The sequence below is a fragment of the Oncorhynchus keta genome, chromosome 22, assembly GCF_023373465.1.
Source record: "Oncorhynchus keta strain PuntledgeMale-10-30-2019 chromosome 22, Oket_V2, whole genome shotgun sequence".
Classification (NCBI taxonomy): domain Eukaryota; kingdom Metazoa; phylum Chordata; class Actinopteri; order Salmoniformes; family Salmonidae; genus Oncorhynchus; species Oncorhynchus keta.
The window spans coordinates 25,599,676-25,618,101 of record NC_068442.1 but is presented as its reverse complement, the minus strand read 5'-3'; the positions used below and the strand labels follow the sequence as shown (position 1 = coordinate 25,618,101).

Below are 18,426 nucleotides of genomic sequence, written 5' to 3'. Positions count from 1 at the left end.
TGCCAATCGATGCTGGATGTTTTCCAGTCTCACGACAGCTGGAAAGAAGGCATAATACACCATTGGAGTTTAGCGAATGTCTATCCCCTGACTCAATGATATGGTTGACTCCAATCACTTGTTTGATGGATTTTCCTAATCATAAGGAGGTTGGGGCAGTGAGAACCTTCTCCACAGAGGGATGGGAGTGGAGGCTGGCCTTGTAATGGCTCCCTAGAAGGAGGGAGTGGTCTGGTCACTCTTCTTGATTTTGATCCTAAAACACAGGTGCAGTGTAATTCACCTATTCCACCTCTGTCTTTGAATCTGATCCATGTTTTACCTTCCCCGCCAAATCCTAAACTATTTTCTTATCTCTAATGCATACTCATGTTGGATGTGTATCCTAGCTCTATTCTTTCACTGTACTACTGTTTATCCATTGCTGTTTCTCTTTCAAACTCAATTAGGTAATTGGGTAAATAGTAGGCTATTTTGGCATAAATGTGAACTAGGCCAACTGTCTAATGAATTATTAGATACTTCTGAATTTCGCTACACCCGCAATAACATCTGCGAAATATGTGTACGTGACCAATACAATTTGATTTGATTTGTAGCCCACTGTAACAGAGTCTGCATTACTATTATTACAATTTGATAACAGTCGTTATAGTTGCTATAGTTGTAATACAAAGTAGTGGGAGGAACGAAATGTGGAGGAGGAGCATGAATCTTAGTTATTGTGGTTTATTAACATTTGTTGCAGCAGCTTGTGCGTAATGTTTGGATAATAATCATACTCACTCTAAACATTCGCCAATTGCCTGAAACGGCGTGAGGTGTCGGGGGACTGAAGTGGGGTCCCAGCGGCGTCATGCAGAGACGATCATTGTCTCTCTCACACTTTCTAACTAGCCATTTCACAACAGCGAGGCGAGGAAACGAGCCAGGCCAGAGCTATCAGCAGTCCATGTGGAGCAGCAGCGGTGTCCCGAGGGCTCTTCCTCTCAACATCAACCAAATAAACTGAGTGCAGGAATACAAGCGCAAAGATGAGAACAACTGTTGGAGTTCAATTCTATCAATATTTTATGAGACATGTTCGTTATATCGGGTGACTGTTTAGTCAAAGTAATGAGGCAGACGAATTGCCTCCAAGTGTAGGAGAATCAGTTAATTGACCAGGTTCTCTATCTCAACTACCAGCGAATTATTGTGTGAAAAAAAATACTTTAATCACACTCGTTATCTGTTACACCATCGAAGGAAACCATGCATGGAAGGCGCCATTTCCCACCAAGTTAAACAGTGTTATACGCACTACATTTGGATTAGCGTGCTGTACAACACATAGCTACCGGTATTTCGGGTGGAATTTCGGAGTGGCTTCTTGCTCGCGCATTTGCGCTTTCCTCGCGTTCCGCAGCTAAACTTGGAGAGCTCCATGCAGTCGCGAAGGTTGGTATTGGCCGTTTCTCAATATAGTGACAATTGGGCTATTTTCAGAGAGAAATTGAAGTCTAAAAACTAAACTCGTAATGTCGATGGACATTGGTGATATTTCTGTCAATGTGTAATTTTTGTTTAAGGGTTCTTTCCTATTTTTGTCAGTGGACTATAGGAGACAATTTATATTGTAAAGAGTAATGATTATCCATGTGTTGATGACTCTTTTAATAAATTAGCCCCTGCTTTATGTGCTAGGCTATAGATATTTTCTTTATGTAAAATGTTTTTGGGCAAAATAGACCAATTGCATAGTACAGGCTACAAAATAGGATTCGCAATGCAAGTTGTCCAACTGTAATAACATGTTTTGAATGTTATTATAGGCATGGCAATGTGTTGACATATGGCATCGCTTTATCAATAGTCGTATAGCCTCATAGGCCTATGTGTAATTGTAAGTTCACCATTGTTAAGAATATTTATATGCACTCTATATGATGACATTAGGCCTACAATATCATATGCTTCTCCTCTTTCACATTGCTCAAATCAAACACCTTACGAACGCATTATTCAGGAAAAAAACTGCAATTGGAAGCATATAAGAGCTTCCAATAAAGCGCCTATCATATTTGTGTTTTGAATATATGAAAAAAACAGAAAGAGATGGGCTTCATTATTCGCTGTGGTAGAAAGAAAACGGGAAAGTATCACGATTCAATGTCGATGACTGATTGACAGTTGTAGGCTACTGTAGCCTAATAATTGCGCTAAAGCGCCACAAAGACCAATTCTATGTCAAATAAACGTATCCCGCACTCATAATGCCATGTGTCTGCATTCATAATGCCATGTGTGTTTGCCATATCTAGAGTTAATAAAGGTGTCATCTGTTGGAAAGTGTGAAGTAACTTCCCCGGTGTCATACAGTATAGGCTAAGACAGACCATATGTGTCTATGGGACAGATGCATTATTAGTGTACCTCCCCAAAATATAGCCGAATGACACCAACTGGAACATTGTAGTAGACTCAGTTTATGAATTTCAATCGAAATGTAGGCCTGGGTATTGTAAGCGTACGGATAGGCCTGACGTTTATATTCCAAGGTCAGTGATGGCAAAATGAGATCAAAACATCCATTTGTTCCATGGACTGATTAAGTTTGGGGTGAATGTGGTTTTATCTAGCATTACAGGAGGCATTACATGGGGGCCTTTGATATCTGCTATTAGGCCTACAGATGTAGGATCTTAATTTGATCACCCTGTTGCAGGAGAACATTCCTGCAATGCAGAAATGGTAAAAATGTAGTGTGTTTGAGGTTTAAAAAGGCTTCTGAAGTTTGTAATTTCCACTTTTAAATTTCATACTAGATTTTTAACGTAATAAAAATTTAGCAACCCCTACCAAAATGTCCATTCATTATAATCCACATAATAATTCACATGTCATGTTGCTGCAGGATTATTTTTCTGGTGTAGCAAACTGGCTCAAGTTAAGATCCTACATATGTTCAGTGAGATGTCATTAAATGTTCTACAAGTCTAGGCTACATGTCAATTACCACACATTCATAAGCAATGCAAAACACCTCCCAGTCCTTACAGAACATTGTGTTAAGAAATATAGCCTACTGTCACTGTAATACCACTCAAGTGGCCCAACCAAACACTAAAACACATGTAGTTCCCACAAACTATGCTGTTTCATTTGGTTTGATAATTCAGTCATATTAATCTATAGCCATTGCCCATGTTCTACCTCTTTCCAGAAAAATAGTTAGTCTGGATGGTATTTGGTGGTTCTCCAGTAGGCTAATGACCCCAGGGTTTTTCATCAACCCCAATAGACTAGTATAACCCATAGAGATAGATAGAAGACCCATATTTGTATCTGTGCCAAGTTAATGCATGTGACAAAATGGGCAGTGCCACTGAGGCTATCTCCATTTTAAAGTAGTACATTTTCTTCTTCATTGTCTGATTTCTCCCAACTCATAGGAATCCCCACCCAGTTGACTCCTTTAAAATGGTGGACACACTCAATGGCAATGTCCATTTTGAAATGGGTTATATCCATGATGAGTAATCTATCTCAATGGTATAACCTTATTAGCCTACACAGTATGTATGTAAGCTTACATAACATAATATTATTCTAAATATCTTCTCATTGAAGTGCAATTGTGCAGCAATAAGTTCAATGTCTTATTACATCAGCCACCTTAATTGCCTGATATTTAAGGATAAAAATAATGGATCAACATGGTGAGAAACATTTTATGCCATACAAAGGACATGACTTGCTTTAGTGACATCTCTACTGGTCTCGTTGAGAGTGTACTAACCAGCATAACATATAATTTGACACAGCTTAAAGAACAAGTTTTGCTTAAGTATCTTAAGTATTTAAAAAAAACTTATATCAGGATTTCTCACCCTCTTTTTGATTAGTAAGGCTATGATCTTTTTTTCTGTTTTTTTATCTCCATAGGTTTTCACCCATTTTCAATTCTACACAGATTGTCACAAATAGCATCTAATTATCACTTAACTGACTCATTCTGTGGAGATCTAATTTATTTTTGTATTCTACATGATGGCTTTAAGTTGCCTATGTCACTGTAATCATTTGACATATTTTTCATTGTCAGGTGTCAGTCATCATGCTTGACTTGAGCAGGGTCTCATTTGAGCTGAGTAGCGGCACCTCAAATGTTCTACTGCTTGAACTTCTGCACCTTTTAAAGCAGGGTTCCCCAACTAAACAGTACTGAACAAAGATATAAATGCAAAATGCAAAGTGTTGGTCCCATGTTTCATGAGCTGAAATAAAAGATCCCAGACATTTTCCATATGCACCAAAAGCTTATTTCTCTAAAATGTTGTGCACAAAATGGTTAACATCCTTGTTAGTGAGCATTTCTCCTTTGCCAAGATAATCCATCAACCTGACCGGTGTGGCATATCAGGGAGCTGATTAAACTGTATGATCATTACACAGGGGCACCTTGTGCTGGGGACAATAAAAGGCTACTCTAAAATGGGCAGTTTTGTCACTCAACACAATGCCACAGATGTCTCAAGTTTTGAGGGAGTGTGCAATTGGCATGCTTACTGCAGGAATGTTGCCAGAGAATTGAATGTTCATTTTTCTACCATAAGTCGCCTTCAATGCCGTTTTAGAGAATTTGGCAGTACGTCCAACCGGCCTCACAACCGCAGACCACGTGTAACAATGCCACCCCAGGACCTCCACATCCGACTTCTTCACCTGCGGGAGGGGCTGCTGAGGAGTTTTTCTGTCTGTAATAAAGCCTTTTTTGTGGGGAAAAAGTCATTCTGATTTGCTGGACCTGACTCCCAAGTAGGTAGGCCTATGCCCTCCCATGGCTGCGCCCCTGCCCAGTCGTGAAATCCATAGATTAGGTCCTAATTAATGTATTTATATTGACTGATTTCCTTATATGAACCGTAACTGTTGCATGTTGCATTTATATTTTTGTTCAGTGTAGTTAATAAGAATGGTTCGTACGTTTCATATAAACTATATATAGGTCAAAGCACACGATAAGTGCGATTCACCACGTTACAGGCTTACCTGCTCCAACATATATTTACGCTACATATACTATTATTTAGGTTAGCATGTGCTGTTAGCAGCAAAGCAAAACACTGTTCCCAATAAACTATTGACAAGAGACCCAACCGTGACTACAACGAACAAATCTACACATTGAGGTGTAATTTGACACTTAGGAGGGGCCGAAAGCTGGAACAACCGCACCTCATTGGGCCAGTCAGTAGTAGGCAATTGCCTAAACTGCACCTTCTTGGCACTGAGGTAGCTCGATTAAACTGACTCGCGGTGCACCAGTCTATGGCCCGTGACGTGACAGGGCAAAAACGGTGAGGGAGGAGAGACTTCCCAAATCGAACAGTAATCTGCGCTGCTCCATTATGTTGTCAACAAGGGAGCATTGGTCATCGTTCAGAAACACATCTCTTTTCCATAAAATATATGTTCAAATTTTCCCACTAGTTTTAACTGGGAAGGCAGATTTTTTTTATAAATCAAAAGCAATCACCTTTGCATGTGAAAACATAAAATCATACTCATTACTCCACGTGCATAACCTAGGTGACTACTTCACATTTGTTTTGAGCCAGCATAGGCCAGTTGTTTGGCACTGGCTCAGACAGGTTTTGTTTAGGATACAGCTTTTGTTGTTTTCGTACCAGGTTTAGAATAATTTACACAGCAGGTTAGGATTATTTGGTTAAGGTTAGCAAAGAGGTTAGGGTTAGCTATAATGCACCCCACATTTTGGGGGGGATAAAAGCTGTATCCCATTTAGACATGACGGCTCACGCCCAGGAAGCAGCTAAACGAACGCAATCACTTTTCAACCGGTTAAAAACCGGGCCAGATCAAATCGAATCTCCTGACTCCGTAAATGGAAGATCGATTGCCAGCTTTCACTGTTTGCTGAGGAATTCGAGTGCAGTCAATAGGCTTCTAGAAAGAAGGCGAAGTTACTTCGAGAGTTCGAACCAAGTTCTTGTTCGAGGACATGCCTGCATTCCTTAACTCCAGACCTCATGTAGCCTTCTGATTTGGGTTATTCAACCAGATAGACGATACGAATTTCTCCTAATTCATTTTTCCACCTTCTCATTTGATTCCACCAGGGAGAGGAGAGAAGTGCGACCCCGTGCTGGATGGATGGTTATGGGGAAAGGAGCAGGAGGACCTTCGGCGCTTGAAGTCGGCAAGATCCTTGTTGTGTTTCTTTGCCTGTTTCCTTCTGGTAAGATAATATTAGAGATACTAATTGAATCATGCCTCCGTAAGCGGTGTTAATATGATTCATGTAGTTATTACAATCCTTGTTTAGTTATACTCTCTTGAGGTCTTGCAAGGTTAGCCCAGTACCACGATGACGGCAAAATCCACACAATGAAAAGGGCAAGACACATCGTTACATTGGTGCAATATTCACGGATACAATGTTAAATTGAAACAAGCTTCACAGAATGGATACATAAATGCATTGTTACATTTAGCAAAAGCGTTTGCCGTCGTGCCAAAGCAGTACATTTTCTACAAATGTAGCATCCGTTTGCAAGTTTTGCAGCTCACATAGTATTAAAAAGACTATATTTGAGTGTATCAACACAAATGTAATAAATTGCATGTCAACACTGGCAAAATGCATAAAATATAAGAGACCCGTGGAATCGACTGTCGGTGCAAACAGCCACTTATTTCGCCTTTCTTGTGGTCCATGTTGTGAGTTTGAGGCCTGTGCTAGTCATAATAATTTTCGGTTAGTTATAGAAATAACGTCTTATTTTAATTTAACCGTTTTACGCAGCTCTAGACTACTCAAGTGCTACACCCCCGTGCGGTTGTTTGTTTGGGGGGATGGGGGTAGGGTTTACGGATTCTATCCCCCTTTACTAAAGTTGCCTACTTTCTTGATTTGACTTTTTATTTTGGCCTCGGTCAAAAGTAAAGTTACCCTGAACTGCACATCGAATTTCCCCCTGAGCAATTCATAACCATGCTTAGGTTATTTATTAATTGTTTGACCTGCATGGTTCTAGTAAAAGTAAACATGAAATAAAACTTGATCAAGCACAGCTAATAATGGTCTTACTTTCCTGTTTATGAGATACAAAAATACCATATCTCCATGCCCCATAGAACTCAATTTGCCAACCTTCATTATTTTATTTTTTTAACCTTTTATTTAACTAGGCACTTCGGTTTAGAACAAAATCTTATTTACAATGATGGCCTACCATTTTTATCGGTTTCTTTAAAATCACTTACTGACAAATGCAAGTGTTCCTTTTTGAAGTTTATTAGTTGCTGAGGCGGGAGTGGTGTGTCATTTGGTGGTGGTGGGGAAATCGTTGTTGTGGTGTGGTAGAACCATCAGCATTCAACTGAAAGTGTTGGCTGCTGAGTTCTGAGGAAAAGTTTGGTGGAGGAAATGAAGGCCTAAACTGAAGTTTGTTTATTAGGCGACAGCTAGGAGATCCAATTGTATTGGTATTTTTAATTACATCTATTATGCCCTATATACCCACCCCTGTTTTCATGCCTCCCAAAGCAACTTAAATTTCAGCTCATGTAATTTAAGTACCAGGGAATGCCTGTTGAAAATTGCGTTACTCTTTGATTACGGCCTTCTGCAATGGACAGGTGGATATCTTATATCCAGTTTGAATTGTGGAATGGTGAGACCTCTCTTCTGGTCCTGGAGCACCCCCACCACCTATTGCCTCAACCCATTGCTGATGAAACTCGATCTAATCCCTTTACACAGGGCTAATTTATGACTCTGCTGGTCTCTTCTCAATGGCAAATTACATTGTCTTCATTCAGAGCTGGAAGACTACCCCCTCCCACATTGGCTCACACAAACTCATACCCCCTCCGGTTCACTTCAACGAGCTGGATTCTCAAGTGGAAAGGTCTTTCCTCACCCCTGGTGGGGGTTTTATAAAGACTGATTTCTGGCTTTTAGCCATGCAACATGAGGATATAGTATAAATGAAAACACTGGGTAGGATACCAATTGGTGAATTTATGCAGTTAACACTTCTGAGTAGCTTGTTTTGACTAATTCAAATACAATTGTATTTATCACATGTGCCGAATACAAGAGGTGTAGACCTTACAGCTTACTTACAAGCCCTTAACCAACATTGCAGTTTTAAGAAAAATATGTTAAAGTATTTACTAAAATAAACAGAAGTAATAAAAAAAAGTAATTCAAGAGCAACAATAAAATAACAGTAGCGGGTTTATATACAGGAGGTACCGGTACAGAGTCAATGATGCAACCTGTCAGGATGCTCTCGATGGTGCAGCTGTAGAACCGTTTGAGGATCTGAGGACCCATTCCAAATCCTTTCAGTCTTCTGAGGGGGTATAGGCATTGTTCCCTCTTACCGACTGTCTTGGTGTGTTTTGGCCATGATAGTTTGTTGGTGATTTGGATATCAAGGATCTTAAAGCTCTCAACCTACTCCACTACAGCCCTGTCGAGGAGAATGGGGGGCGTGCTCGGCCCTCCTTTTCCTGTAGTCCACGATCATCTCCTTTGTCTTGATCACATTGAGGGAGAGGTGTTATCCTAGCACCACACTGCCAGGTCTATGACCTCCTCCCTATAGGTTGTTTCATTGTTGATGGTGATCAGGCCAACCTCTGTGTCGTCAGCAAACTTAATGATAGTGTTGGAGTCGTGCTTGGCCACGCAGACGTGGGTGAACAGGGAGTACAGAAGGGGACTGAGCACACACCCATGTTGAGGATCAGTGTGGCAGATGTGTTGTTGCATATCTTTACCACCTTGGGGTGTCCTGTCAGGAAGTCTAGGATCCAGTTGCAGAGGGAGATTTTTAGTCCCAGGGTCCTTAGCCTAGTGATGAGCTTTGAGGGCACTATGGCGTTGAATGCTGAGCTGTAGTCAAAAAACAGCATTTTCATGTAGGTGTTTTCTTTGTCCAGGTGGGAAAGGGCAGTGTGGAGTGCAATTAAGATTGTATCATCTGTGGATCTGTTGGGGTGGTATGGAAATTGGAGTGGGTCTATAGTTTCTGGGATAATGGTGCACCTCATGGCTACAGACGTGAGTGCTATGGGTCGGTAGTCATTTGGTAGGTTACCATAGTCCCTGTGCCCAAGAACACCATGGTGGTCTGCTTGAAATGTTTGTATTACAGACTCGGTCAGGGACAGGTTGAGAATGTCAGTAAAGATATTTGCCAGTTGGTCAGCGCATGCTGAGTACATGTCCTGGTAATCCATCTGGCCCTGTGTGGCCTTGTGAATGTTGACCTGTTTTAAAGGTCTTACTCACATTGGCTACGGAGAGCGTGATCACACAGACGTCCGGAACAGCTGGTGCTCTCATGCATGCTTCAGTGTTGCTTGCCTCGAAGTGAGCATAGAAGTGATTTAGCTCATCTGGTAGGCTCATGTCACTGGGCAGCTCTCGGCTGTGCTTCCATTTGTAGTCCGTAATAGTTTTTTACGCCCTGCTACATCCGACGAGCATTGGCGCTGGTGTAGTACGATTCACGGACAACTCCGCCAGCTGTATGTTATCCATGTCGTCGTTCAGCCACAACTCAGATAAACATAAGATATTGCAGTTTTTAATCTCCCGTTGGCAGGTTCGTCTTGATCGGAATGCATCTATCTTTTCATCCAATGATTGCACGTTGGCTAATAGGACTGATGGCAGCGGCGGATTAGCCGCTTGCCGTCAGATCCTTACATGGCACCCTGACCTATGTCCCCGATATTTCTGTCTCTTCATGCAAATGACGGGGATTTGTGCCTTGTCTGGTGTCTGAAGTAAATCCTTCGCGTCTGTGCAGTATGAGGTGAGTAATCGCTGTCCTGATATCCAGAAGCTCTTTTCGGTCATAAGAGACAGCGTCAGAAACAAAATAAGTTACAAATAGCGCGACAAAGGACAACACAATAGAACAATTGGTTAGGCGCTTGTAAAATGGCAGTCATCTCTTCCGGTGCCATTACAAGAGTGGCCTGAGGTGTATGTTGGTGTTTTTAATAATTTATCCCCCAATGTCCCTGTTGAAATAAAGTTTGTATATATTTTTTTACAAGTTAAATTAATACACATTGTCTTCTACAAAAATACATATTTTTGGTGATGCATTAACTTTTGCAAGTCTACTGTATCTCTTAAACTGTGAATCTCACTTTGTGTGCTGTATGTTCTTTAAGAATACGATGGTGTTCATTGAGTGTTATGAAATCTCAGAGCAGAATTGATTTGAACTTGGCAAATGGCAGCCACTTGGAATCCACATGTGGTGGAATTTTGGGTTTCTTTACACATGAGGTCAGAGTTATTTAATGGAAATAAATGCTCAATTTGTCTTGACACTGAAAAAACATGGACAAACTAAAAGGATGCTGCAGGGCTTTTTGGAATTACAGAAGTCTAAATAGAAGGCATTGCCCTTACATAGGTTATTGTTATAGGTTTCAAAACACACAGATGCTTTTATTTAAAATTCTTAGTACATAAAACAACTGTCCATTGTAAGTATTGGTTTTTCCATTGTTTGTTTGAACTATGGTCCTAATGTTTTTTTCTCTCTACAGTGAGTCTGCAGTGTAAGATCCTCAAGTGTAACTCTGAGTTTTGGGCCTCCACCTCAAGCTCCGGCCCGGAGGAGGAGTTCTGTACTGCGCTGCGGGCGTACAACAACTGTGTACGCCGCACCGCACGCACCTGCAGAGGCGACTTAGCCTACCACTCAGCCCAACATGGCATAGAGGATCTCATGAGCCAGAACAACTGCTCCAAGGAGGGGCCTACAACTCAGCCTCGAGCCCGGACCCCCGCTCCACCACCACAGCTACAGCCTGACAGCCAGGAGCGCTCCGATGGGCCAGAGCAGTGTCATTACGAACGCAGCCTTCATCGCCAATCCTCGCCACCCAACTACACCCACTGTGGCTTCTTTGGAGACCCGCACCTCCGTACTTTCAGCGATGACTTCCAGACCTGCAAGGTTGAGGGAGCCTGGCCCCTTGTCCATAACAAATACCTGTCTGTTCAGGTGACCAACACACCTGTCGTGCCTGGCTCCTCTGCTACGGCCACCAGCAAGGTGAGAGGAGCCTCTACATCTCTATTATATTCACATGTTGAATCCATGTCATTGACTATATTGTGGGCACAGCACAGTTATCAATGTCAGGCATCCCCAGACAGTCTAACTACTGATCAAGTATTCTGTGATAAATTCTTTGCCAAGGACTGAAACCTAGCAAAACTAATCGCTTGAAGTAAAATGTCACCACTTCTTTTATCATAGAAATACCAACAGACCTTGCAAAAAAATTCTGAAAACACCTGTCTTCTCACTGCTGCGGAGGAGAGTATTACAAGTCTTCTAAGTAAAGAACTCAGAAATAGGAAAAAATATAGCTTGATAGCTAGCTATGTCCACTATTAGATAATTGAGCTTCCAATATGGGCCCATAAAGGAAAGCTGTGTTAAAATGCCAGGTAGAGGTTTTTAGGAAAGGGAACATTTTGTTGTCTGTCCTGACCAAGGCTGGTACTCCTCTATTCTGCCATTTTCTTACTAAAGAAAGCCCTTTCAGGGAATGGGAAAATATGTTGGCCGGCTTGTATGAATCAGTAAACAGACAAATTGTACTGCAGTGATTAGTTTGTAGGAGCTCTCAAATCAAGAAATAGTATCGTAAGTAAGACCTTCGTATGTAAGGTTCTGGGCCTCTTTAATGTGGGTAGAGAAGTAGGAACAGCCTTGTGGACTCTGGTTAATGTTTGGATCAGTTCCCTCGCAGTCCAAGAGGCAATACACAGACCAATTGTTGGGATCTTGATAAGGTTTACAAATGATATGCCAGTATTATAACAGCAGTATAAATATCAAACGTTACCAGGTGGCTCCAGCCCTCTTGCTTTTTTTGTTTGTTTTGTTAACAGCCAAGACTAATGTTAGGCCCACTGTATGTGTAGCAGTCCATACCCTAGCATTGTGTGTATGTGAATTAGAAACTGTTGTTTTAACTAAGTGCTCAAGCCATGCAGGAAACGGCAGACATTTTCTCCACATTAGTTGGCCCTCATACCTCATCAATTATCATTGTTTTGCTTCTATGGTACATTGGACGGCCTGGAGGGTTTACCCTGAAATTACTTTCACTAATAACTTAAGGGGAAAACCAAGAACCCAGAGAATTTGTAGTCTGTGAATTCACTTAATATTCGGTCCACATTTGGTGAAATTTTGGCAATAGTGATTGTGTGACCAAAAGGCCTCCGTGCGCTGTATCCTGACTTCAGGGTTTACACTGAAACTTTGTCCTCAATCACATAAAGAGAAAGACCAATTTTCCATCATCAGACCTAATGATGCACTTTCAGCATTCAGGCTTTTTTTCTGTACACTTACGGTAATTATATTTGTACACAGCTGTACTTGGAAACAAGTTAGACAGCTTTTTAAGTTATTCAGTCTGGACAAAGAGAAAACAATGCTACAGCCTATACAAACAAGATTTCCCTGGTTATAGATAGACCATGGCATTGCTGGAGCTCTGCTTAACATTGGCTCCTGCTGCAGTGTATGGGAACTGTCGGTTGTATACTCTACCAGTGTGACATGCTAGCTGAGTCAATGACTATCCACTTAAACGCTCTTCTCAGTAGAAATATATAAAAAAATGACTTTTGTTTAGCGTTGGCGACAATTTAGCAGCGATGGGCCACTGCTGCCAAATTAATATAGGGGAAACACTAACTACCTTCATTAAGGTTAATGATGCAAATATTTTCTTTATGCACAGGGTTTTTGCATGTTCTTAGATAAAGTTGTCCTTTGAAAACGGGAGATTGAGGGGTGGGCTGGGTGGCAGATGACTTCACTGGGTAAGGCATTTTCGTGCTCCCCTCCCCCCTCCACTCTGAGTTTAGAGCCTCTCGGCTGTACCGGGCTCACTTCTGTGACAACGGCTCACTGGCGTCCTAATGAAACCATGCAAGCGGAGAAGTGACCAGCCTGAGTTAATTAGCCGCAGAGCATGCTCTCCCCTACTGGCCCAGTGCCACTCCCCAGAGCATAGTTCTGGGGTTCACAGGCATGTTTTTCACCACTATGAATGGCTCGTCTTTGTGTCTGCACACTAAGGCCCGATTTAACATGGCCTATACCCATGTTTTCTGAGGCCGTTTACTTTGGCCTCCCCTATGTTGAGGCAGAGCTGAAATGTGAAACTGGGGTGGGGTCTGCATTACACAAACTACTGGTGTTCTTAATGCCAAAGCACAAAGATACCCCTCAGTCGTTTGTGTAGCCCTACCACTAACTCTTGTCCACATAAACATGACAATAGAGAGCCTCCATACAGTTATTAAATTCAACTGGTGTTCAAGGAATTCATTAATTTGATGTCTATATGTACCCTTTTTAATTTCAGCCTCAAAAGGCTCCACCATTACCTGAAATGTATTGAATGAGCTAATTATTGTTGTGCTGACTGCTATTTCTAACCCCCTCTCTCTTGCTACAGTTGACAATCATCTTCAAGAACTTCCAGGAGTGTGTGGACCAGAAGATGTATCATGCCGAGACAGACGAGCTGCCTGCAGCGTTCGCCGATGGCTCCAAGAATGGCGGAGACCGCCACGGGGCCAACACGCTACGCATCGTGGAGAAGGTGCCTGGGAGGCAGGTGGAGATCCACGCACGCTACATCGGTACAACCATTGTGGTCCGGCAGGTGGGGCAATACCTGACCTTTGCTGTGCGGATGCCAGAGGAAGTAGTGAACTCTGTAGAAGACCGAGACAACCAGGACCTGTACCTCTGCCTGCACGGCTGCCCCGCCAACCAACGCATCGACTTCAGGACATTCAGGGCCCGTGCAGTGGAGGGCCACGGCCTGAGCAGGACTGGCAGCCCACCCCATGGGTTTACCTACAAGGCTGCCATGGCTAAGTGTAAAGAGCGCCTCCCAGTGGAGGACCTGTACTTCCAGTCCTGTGTGTTCGACCTGCTTTCCTCCGGGGATGTCAACTTCACCATGGCTGCCTACTATGCCTTTGAGGATGTGAAAATGCTCCACTCCAATAAGGACAAATACCACATTTATGAAAAGGATGCATTTGGGAGTAATGCAGCGCCAAGGGGATCAGATGTGTTCTCGCTAGTCCTCCTCAACTTTCTGGCTGTTTTGTTCATCTATAGTCCTCTGCCAACATCATCCTCATTATGCTAGCTGTCAGTGGGTGTGAAACAGTGCTCTCACCGTGTCATACTTCACCACCACTGCTCTGTCCTCAGTGGCTGGTGGCCAGTGGAGTCCGCAAGCCCTTCCATGCCTCTGAGGGGACAGAGCAGCCCATGTGCAATCAAACTCATCCCAGCCATGGTTTCATCATTGTTTTGTTGTTGACATCATGTGTTGACTTCCATCTGGTGGTGAGGTGAGCTCTATGTACTCCCACCTATCATTACATTCATTCTGCTGGTTTAAGGAATGGTCCTTTGATGAAGGAGAGCAGTGGTGAGTGAGGAGAGCCCAGGAGCCCCAGTACTTTGGATATCAAGCTGGGATTAAATCCCACATTCCCACTGGGACTGCATGCGCCTATGGGGAAGTGAGACGAGATTATCTCTTGCAGAAAGAACCTCACTGGTTCCAAGCCAGTGGAGCTCCCTGTGGCTCATGGGTATGGGCTAGACGACATGACAGGGGCTTTTGTTAACCTCTGGCCAGAAGTAGCTCCCTGTTTGATGATCTTCCAGCTTTGGAAAAGCTGTAGCTTTTTGGAGGAAGCTCTCAGCCAAAAGGATGTCAGAGCAGCGAGTCTAGTTGTCTGCTGTGGAGATTAATAGCTCATAACGCCAGGTCTTTTGTAACATTGTGTGTTTGTTTGTCTCTGTCTGTGTGTGCGTGCGCACCTCTGTGGTTAATTGTGTGCTCCAGAAACAGTTGTGTGTGAGAGTGAGTGTTACTCAAAAGTGCAAGAAATCTTTCCTTGGGAGAAATATTTCTTAATGTTGTTATATTGCACCCCAGGTTCCAATATAGAACCGTCATGGTGGTCTAGAGTCAGTTGAAACTGCCTCTGCCTGCCAAGTGGTTACTTATAAGTGAACTGGCAGACAGTAAAAAAATATTTTCCCAACTTTTTACCTGTCAATCAGTGTCAAAAAGACTTAGTTCAAATATTGCCGTTTTAAAGTGTTAAGTATGATAAATGTATTTTTTTGTATCAGGTCTAATTAGGAATGGAGATGTTCATAAGGAAAAAGCCCTGAACAAACTCTCCCAAGGGCACACAATGCAGAAACGCAGATCACCTTTACACAGTATCTCTCTTTATTCAACCAACCAACTTTCATGTATAATGTATCATGGCCAAGAAATAGTTTTCTACAGATCATTTGTTGTCTAGGCAGTCAACAGTTCCCTGCAGATGTAGGTATATTGGCAATGTGATGGGTTTGAGAAAGGTATAGTCACACTAGGTTAAAATAAAATGTTTTCCCATCCATGGTGTGCTTCCACCAAATGGACTTTTCGCGGATACAAATCAGTGTGATGACGTAGTGCACACAAAATGTACTTTAAGTTCAATTAGTTTCCATTGTATTTTAAATTCTACCGATAGTTTTGTCACAAATTGTAGAAAATGTACCTACTCTGGTCTTGACACATGCGCTCTAGCCAACAGCTGGCAGATACAGTGCGGGTAGGCTTGTCTACATTGACATTATTATGGATAAGAGCAAGAATATTTGTCAAATGGCAGTCAAGCATCAATCATCATGTCAGACCCTCAACATTTATTGGAAAGGAGCATCAAGCTCATCACCGTACACTTTCATCACCCTGTGAAGTTGTCTGTCGTCTAATAAGCGGCATTGTTTCCCTAGTCGGAGGACACACCATATCATCACGTGACTCCAAGTTCTTAGATATGATGGTTATTCTATTAATATTTGCGCATAAAGGGGTTTCCACTGCCATTTCTCGCATAATTTTACCAACACAAAAAGATGAATGAACAAATTATTTATCTGCATTTATAAAGTTGTACCAAAACCTCCTGTTTCTAACACCACTGTCGTGATTTGTTTTATACGGTATGATTTTACCCACATAAAAACTGTGGATGGAAATGTGGTTTACTGACCACTGTAGAGAGCAGGCCCTGTACGTGAAAGAGGGTGTTGACATGGCTCCGCTATAGGGAACATACAACTTGCATCTGTCTGTAGACCTGTTAATTTATGGCTTTAATCTTTGCCAAAGAACAAGCCCTGGTGCCAACAATTTTCCCAACAGCTGAATTTTCACTACTCTCTTTCTCTGTGAACTTTTGCGATAAAGTTTCCATTTGGATTGTGTAGAACGCTGGTGCTACTGCTTGAACTTAGTTGATTGACTTATTCAGCGCAGCATGGTAAATAAGCTGTCAGTTTCTGGTTTTGAATTTGATCTTCTGTCATATGTCATACTGCTACAGCAGTGGAGGCTGGTGGGATGAGTTTTATAAGAGGACTGGCTCATTTTAACGGCTGGAATGGAATCAATGGAAATGAGTCAAACGCATGGTTTCTATATGTTAATTGTTTGATGTCGTTCCATTTATTCCATTCAGTGGTGTAAAACACTTTAAAGTACTACTTAAGTCGTTTTTGTGGTATCTGTATTTTACTATTTGTATTTTTGACAACTTTTACTTTACTACATTCTTGAAGAAAATGACGTACTTTTTACTCCATACATTTTCCCTGACACCCAAAAGTACTCGTTACATTTTGAATGCTTAGCAGGACAGAAAATGGTAAAATTCACACACCTGGTCATCCCTATTGTCTCTGATCTGGCGGACTCACTAAACACATGCTTTGTTTGTAGATGTTATTGTGACCCTGGCTAGCCGTCTGGTTTGCTTAATATAAGGAATTTTAAATGATTCATACTTTTACTTTTGATACTTAAGTATATTTTAGCAACTACATTTACTTTTGATACTTAAGTATATTAAAGACATACTTTTAGACTTTGCCTCAAGTAGTATTTTACTGGGGGACTTTTACTTGAGTCATTTTCTATTAAGGTATTTTTTTTAAACTTTTCAAGTATGATATTTGAGTACTTTTTCCACCACTGATTCCATTCCAGCCATTACAATGAGCTCATGCACATCCCACCAGCCTCCACTGATCTACAGTACCATTTTGATGTGTTGAAGTTTCTCCATTGCATTGTCTGTGTAATTTCATTCATTTAGTAAGCATAAGGGCTTGTTTAAATTCGTACAGCGGAAGTTCAGTGCGAAATTGACAGGTCATTTCTGATTGAGCCGGCACATGCAGCGTTTATCATGGATGCAGTCTCCACGAGCCAGGAGCTTTGCCTTTAAATGTCAATCATGCTATAGCGCTGAACTTTCACAATACAGATTTAATCAAGTTCTAAATCTTGAAGCTGGAGGTACTAATACTTCAAAGGCATGTTATATGAAGAAGACATTGAACCTTTCATTCTGGTTGGATCTTGATTTGCATTATTTGTTGTATACCCAAGTAAGGATAAAACCTTGTCAGACGATTTGCTTCGGGGGGTTTTCCGATTTCATCTCGGTTGAATATTTTTGGGTTTTACCTTCCTAGTCCCTTAGCACTCATCTATTAAACAACTTAAAAGGTAATATATCCTTACACTGAAGTATTTGGCCTAACTACTGCTATGGGAGCATGTGCAGTTTGTTCTTAGTCTGGCCTTAAAAGATGATCAAAGAAACAAAAATGAATGTAACACTGAATCTTGTGATTATAGATGTAATTTGTATTGTGAGTTTGATATATGGTTCTACATGTGTAATGTGTGATTGTATACATGTTTGTTGTTGAATTGCTAAAATATTGTATTATCTGTTGTGTTGAATTTATCACTACAGTTTTGTATATGAGAAGATTTGGTGAATGTGACCTTTTTTATTTAAAAAGGATTTAGTGAAAACGTGAACATTACAAAGCTGTTGGGTTGTCAGGGCCTAGTTTTCAGCTATCCATTAATGGCAGGAATCCTATACTGGTTACTGTAGTTTCAGAGCATTCCTTTACCTGCTCAGGAGCAGACAAGTTAACCTTGATTCCATCCACCTAGATGTCTACTAAGGGAATACAAGAAAGTTTTTTTGGTGTTCATGTCTTTCATTTTAAAGCACTTTATGTTTTTTCACTTGGCTCTTACTTGGTTTGAACTTGATTGTGAATAGAGGTTGCCAGACTTGTAACGGTAGAAAAATATGGAATAAAAATTTTAAAAAACATGTCCGATTGGGAGAAGCCAGAAAGATCAAACTGTGTATGTAGGACAAAAGCAGCGCCACAAACTGTTTATACTGTAAATTATTTATTAAATAAAAGATAGACAGCA

At 41.5% G+C, this 18,426-nt stretch overlaps 1 protein-coding gene and 1 long non-coding RNA gene across 3 annotated transcripts in view; one reads left to right on the top strand and one right to left on the bottom strand.

The window, feature by feature from the left end:
• LOC118401231 (uncharacterized) overlaps window positions 1-928 on the bottom strand; it is a 16,169-nt gene extending 15,241 nt beyond the window's left edge. The window contains exon 1 of the long non-coding RNA XR_004829203.2: window positions 787-928. This is a non-coding gene — a long non-coding RNA (uncharacterized LOC118401231). The remainder of the gene's footprint in view (window positions 1-786) is intronic.
• LOC118401230 (repulsive guidance molecule A-like) lies at window positions 808-18,426 on the top strand. 2 transcript variants are annotated; one of them, XM_035798576.2, is made up of 4 exons: window positions 808-1,440; window positions 6,126-6,244; window positions 10,594-11,105; window positions 13,540-18,426. In XM_035798576.2, exons 1-4 carry the CDS (start codon window positions 1,427-1,429, stop codon window positions 14,245-14,247), a joined length of 1,353 nt encoding a protein of 450 aa, XP_035654469.1. In that variant the 5' UTR covers window positions 808-1,426; the 3' UTR covers window positions 14,248-18,426. The 2 variants fall into 2 exon arrangements, with proteins under 2 accessions (XP_035654469.1, XP_035654470.1); XM_035798577.2 differs by lacking the exon at window positions 808-1,440 and adding an exon at window positions 5,781-6,037.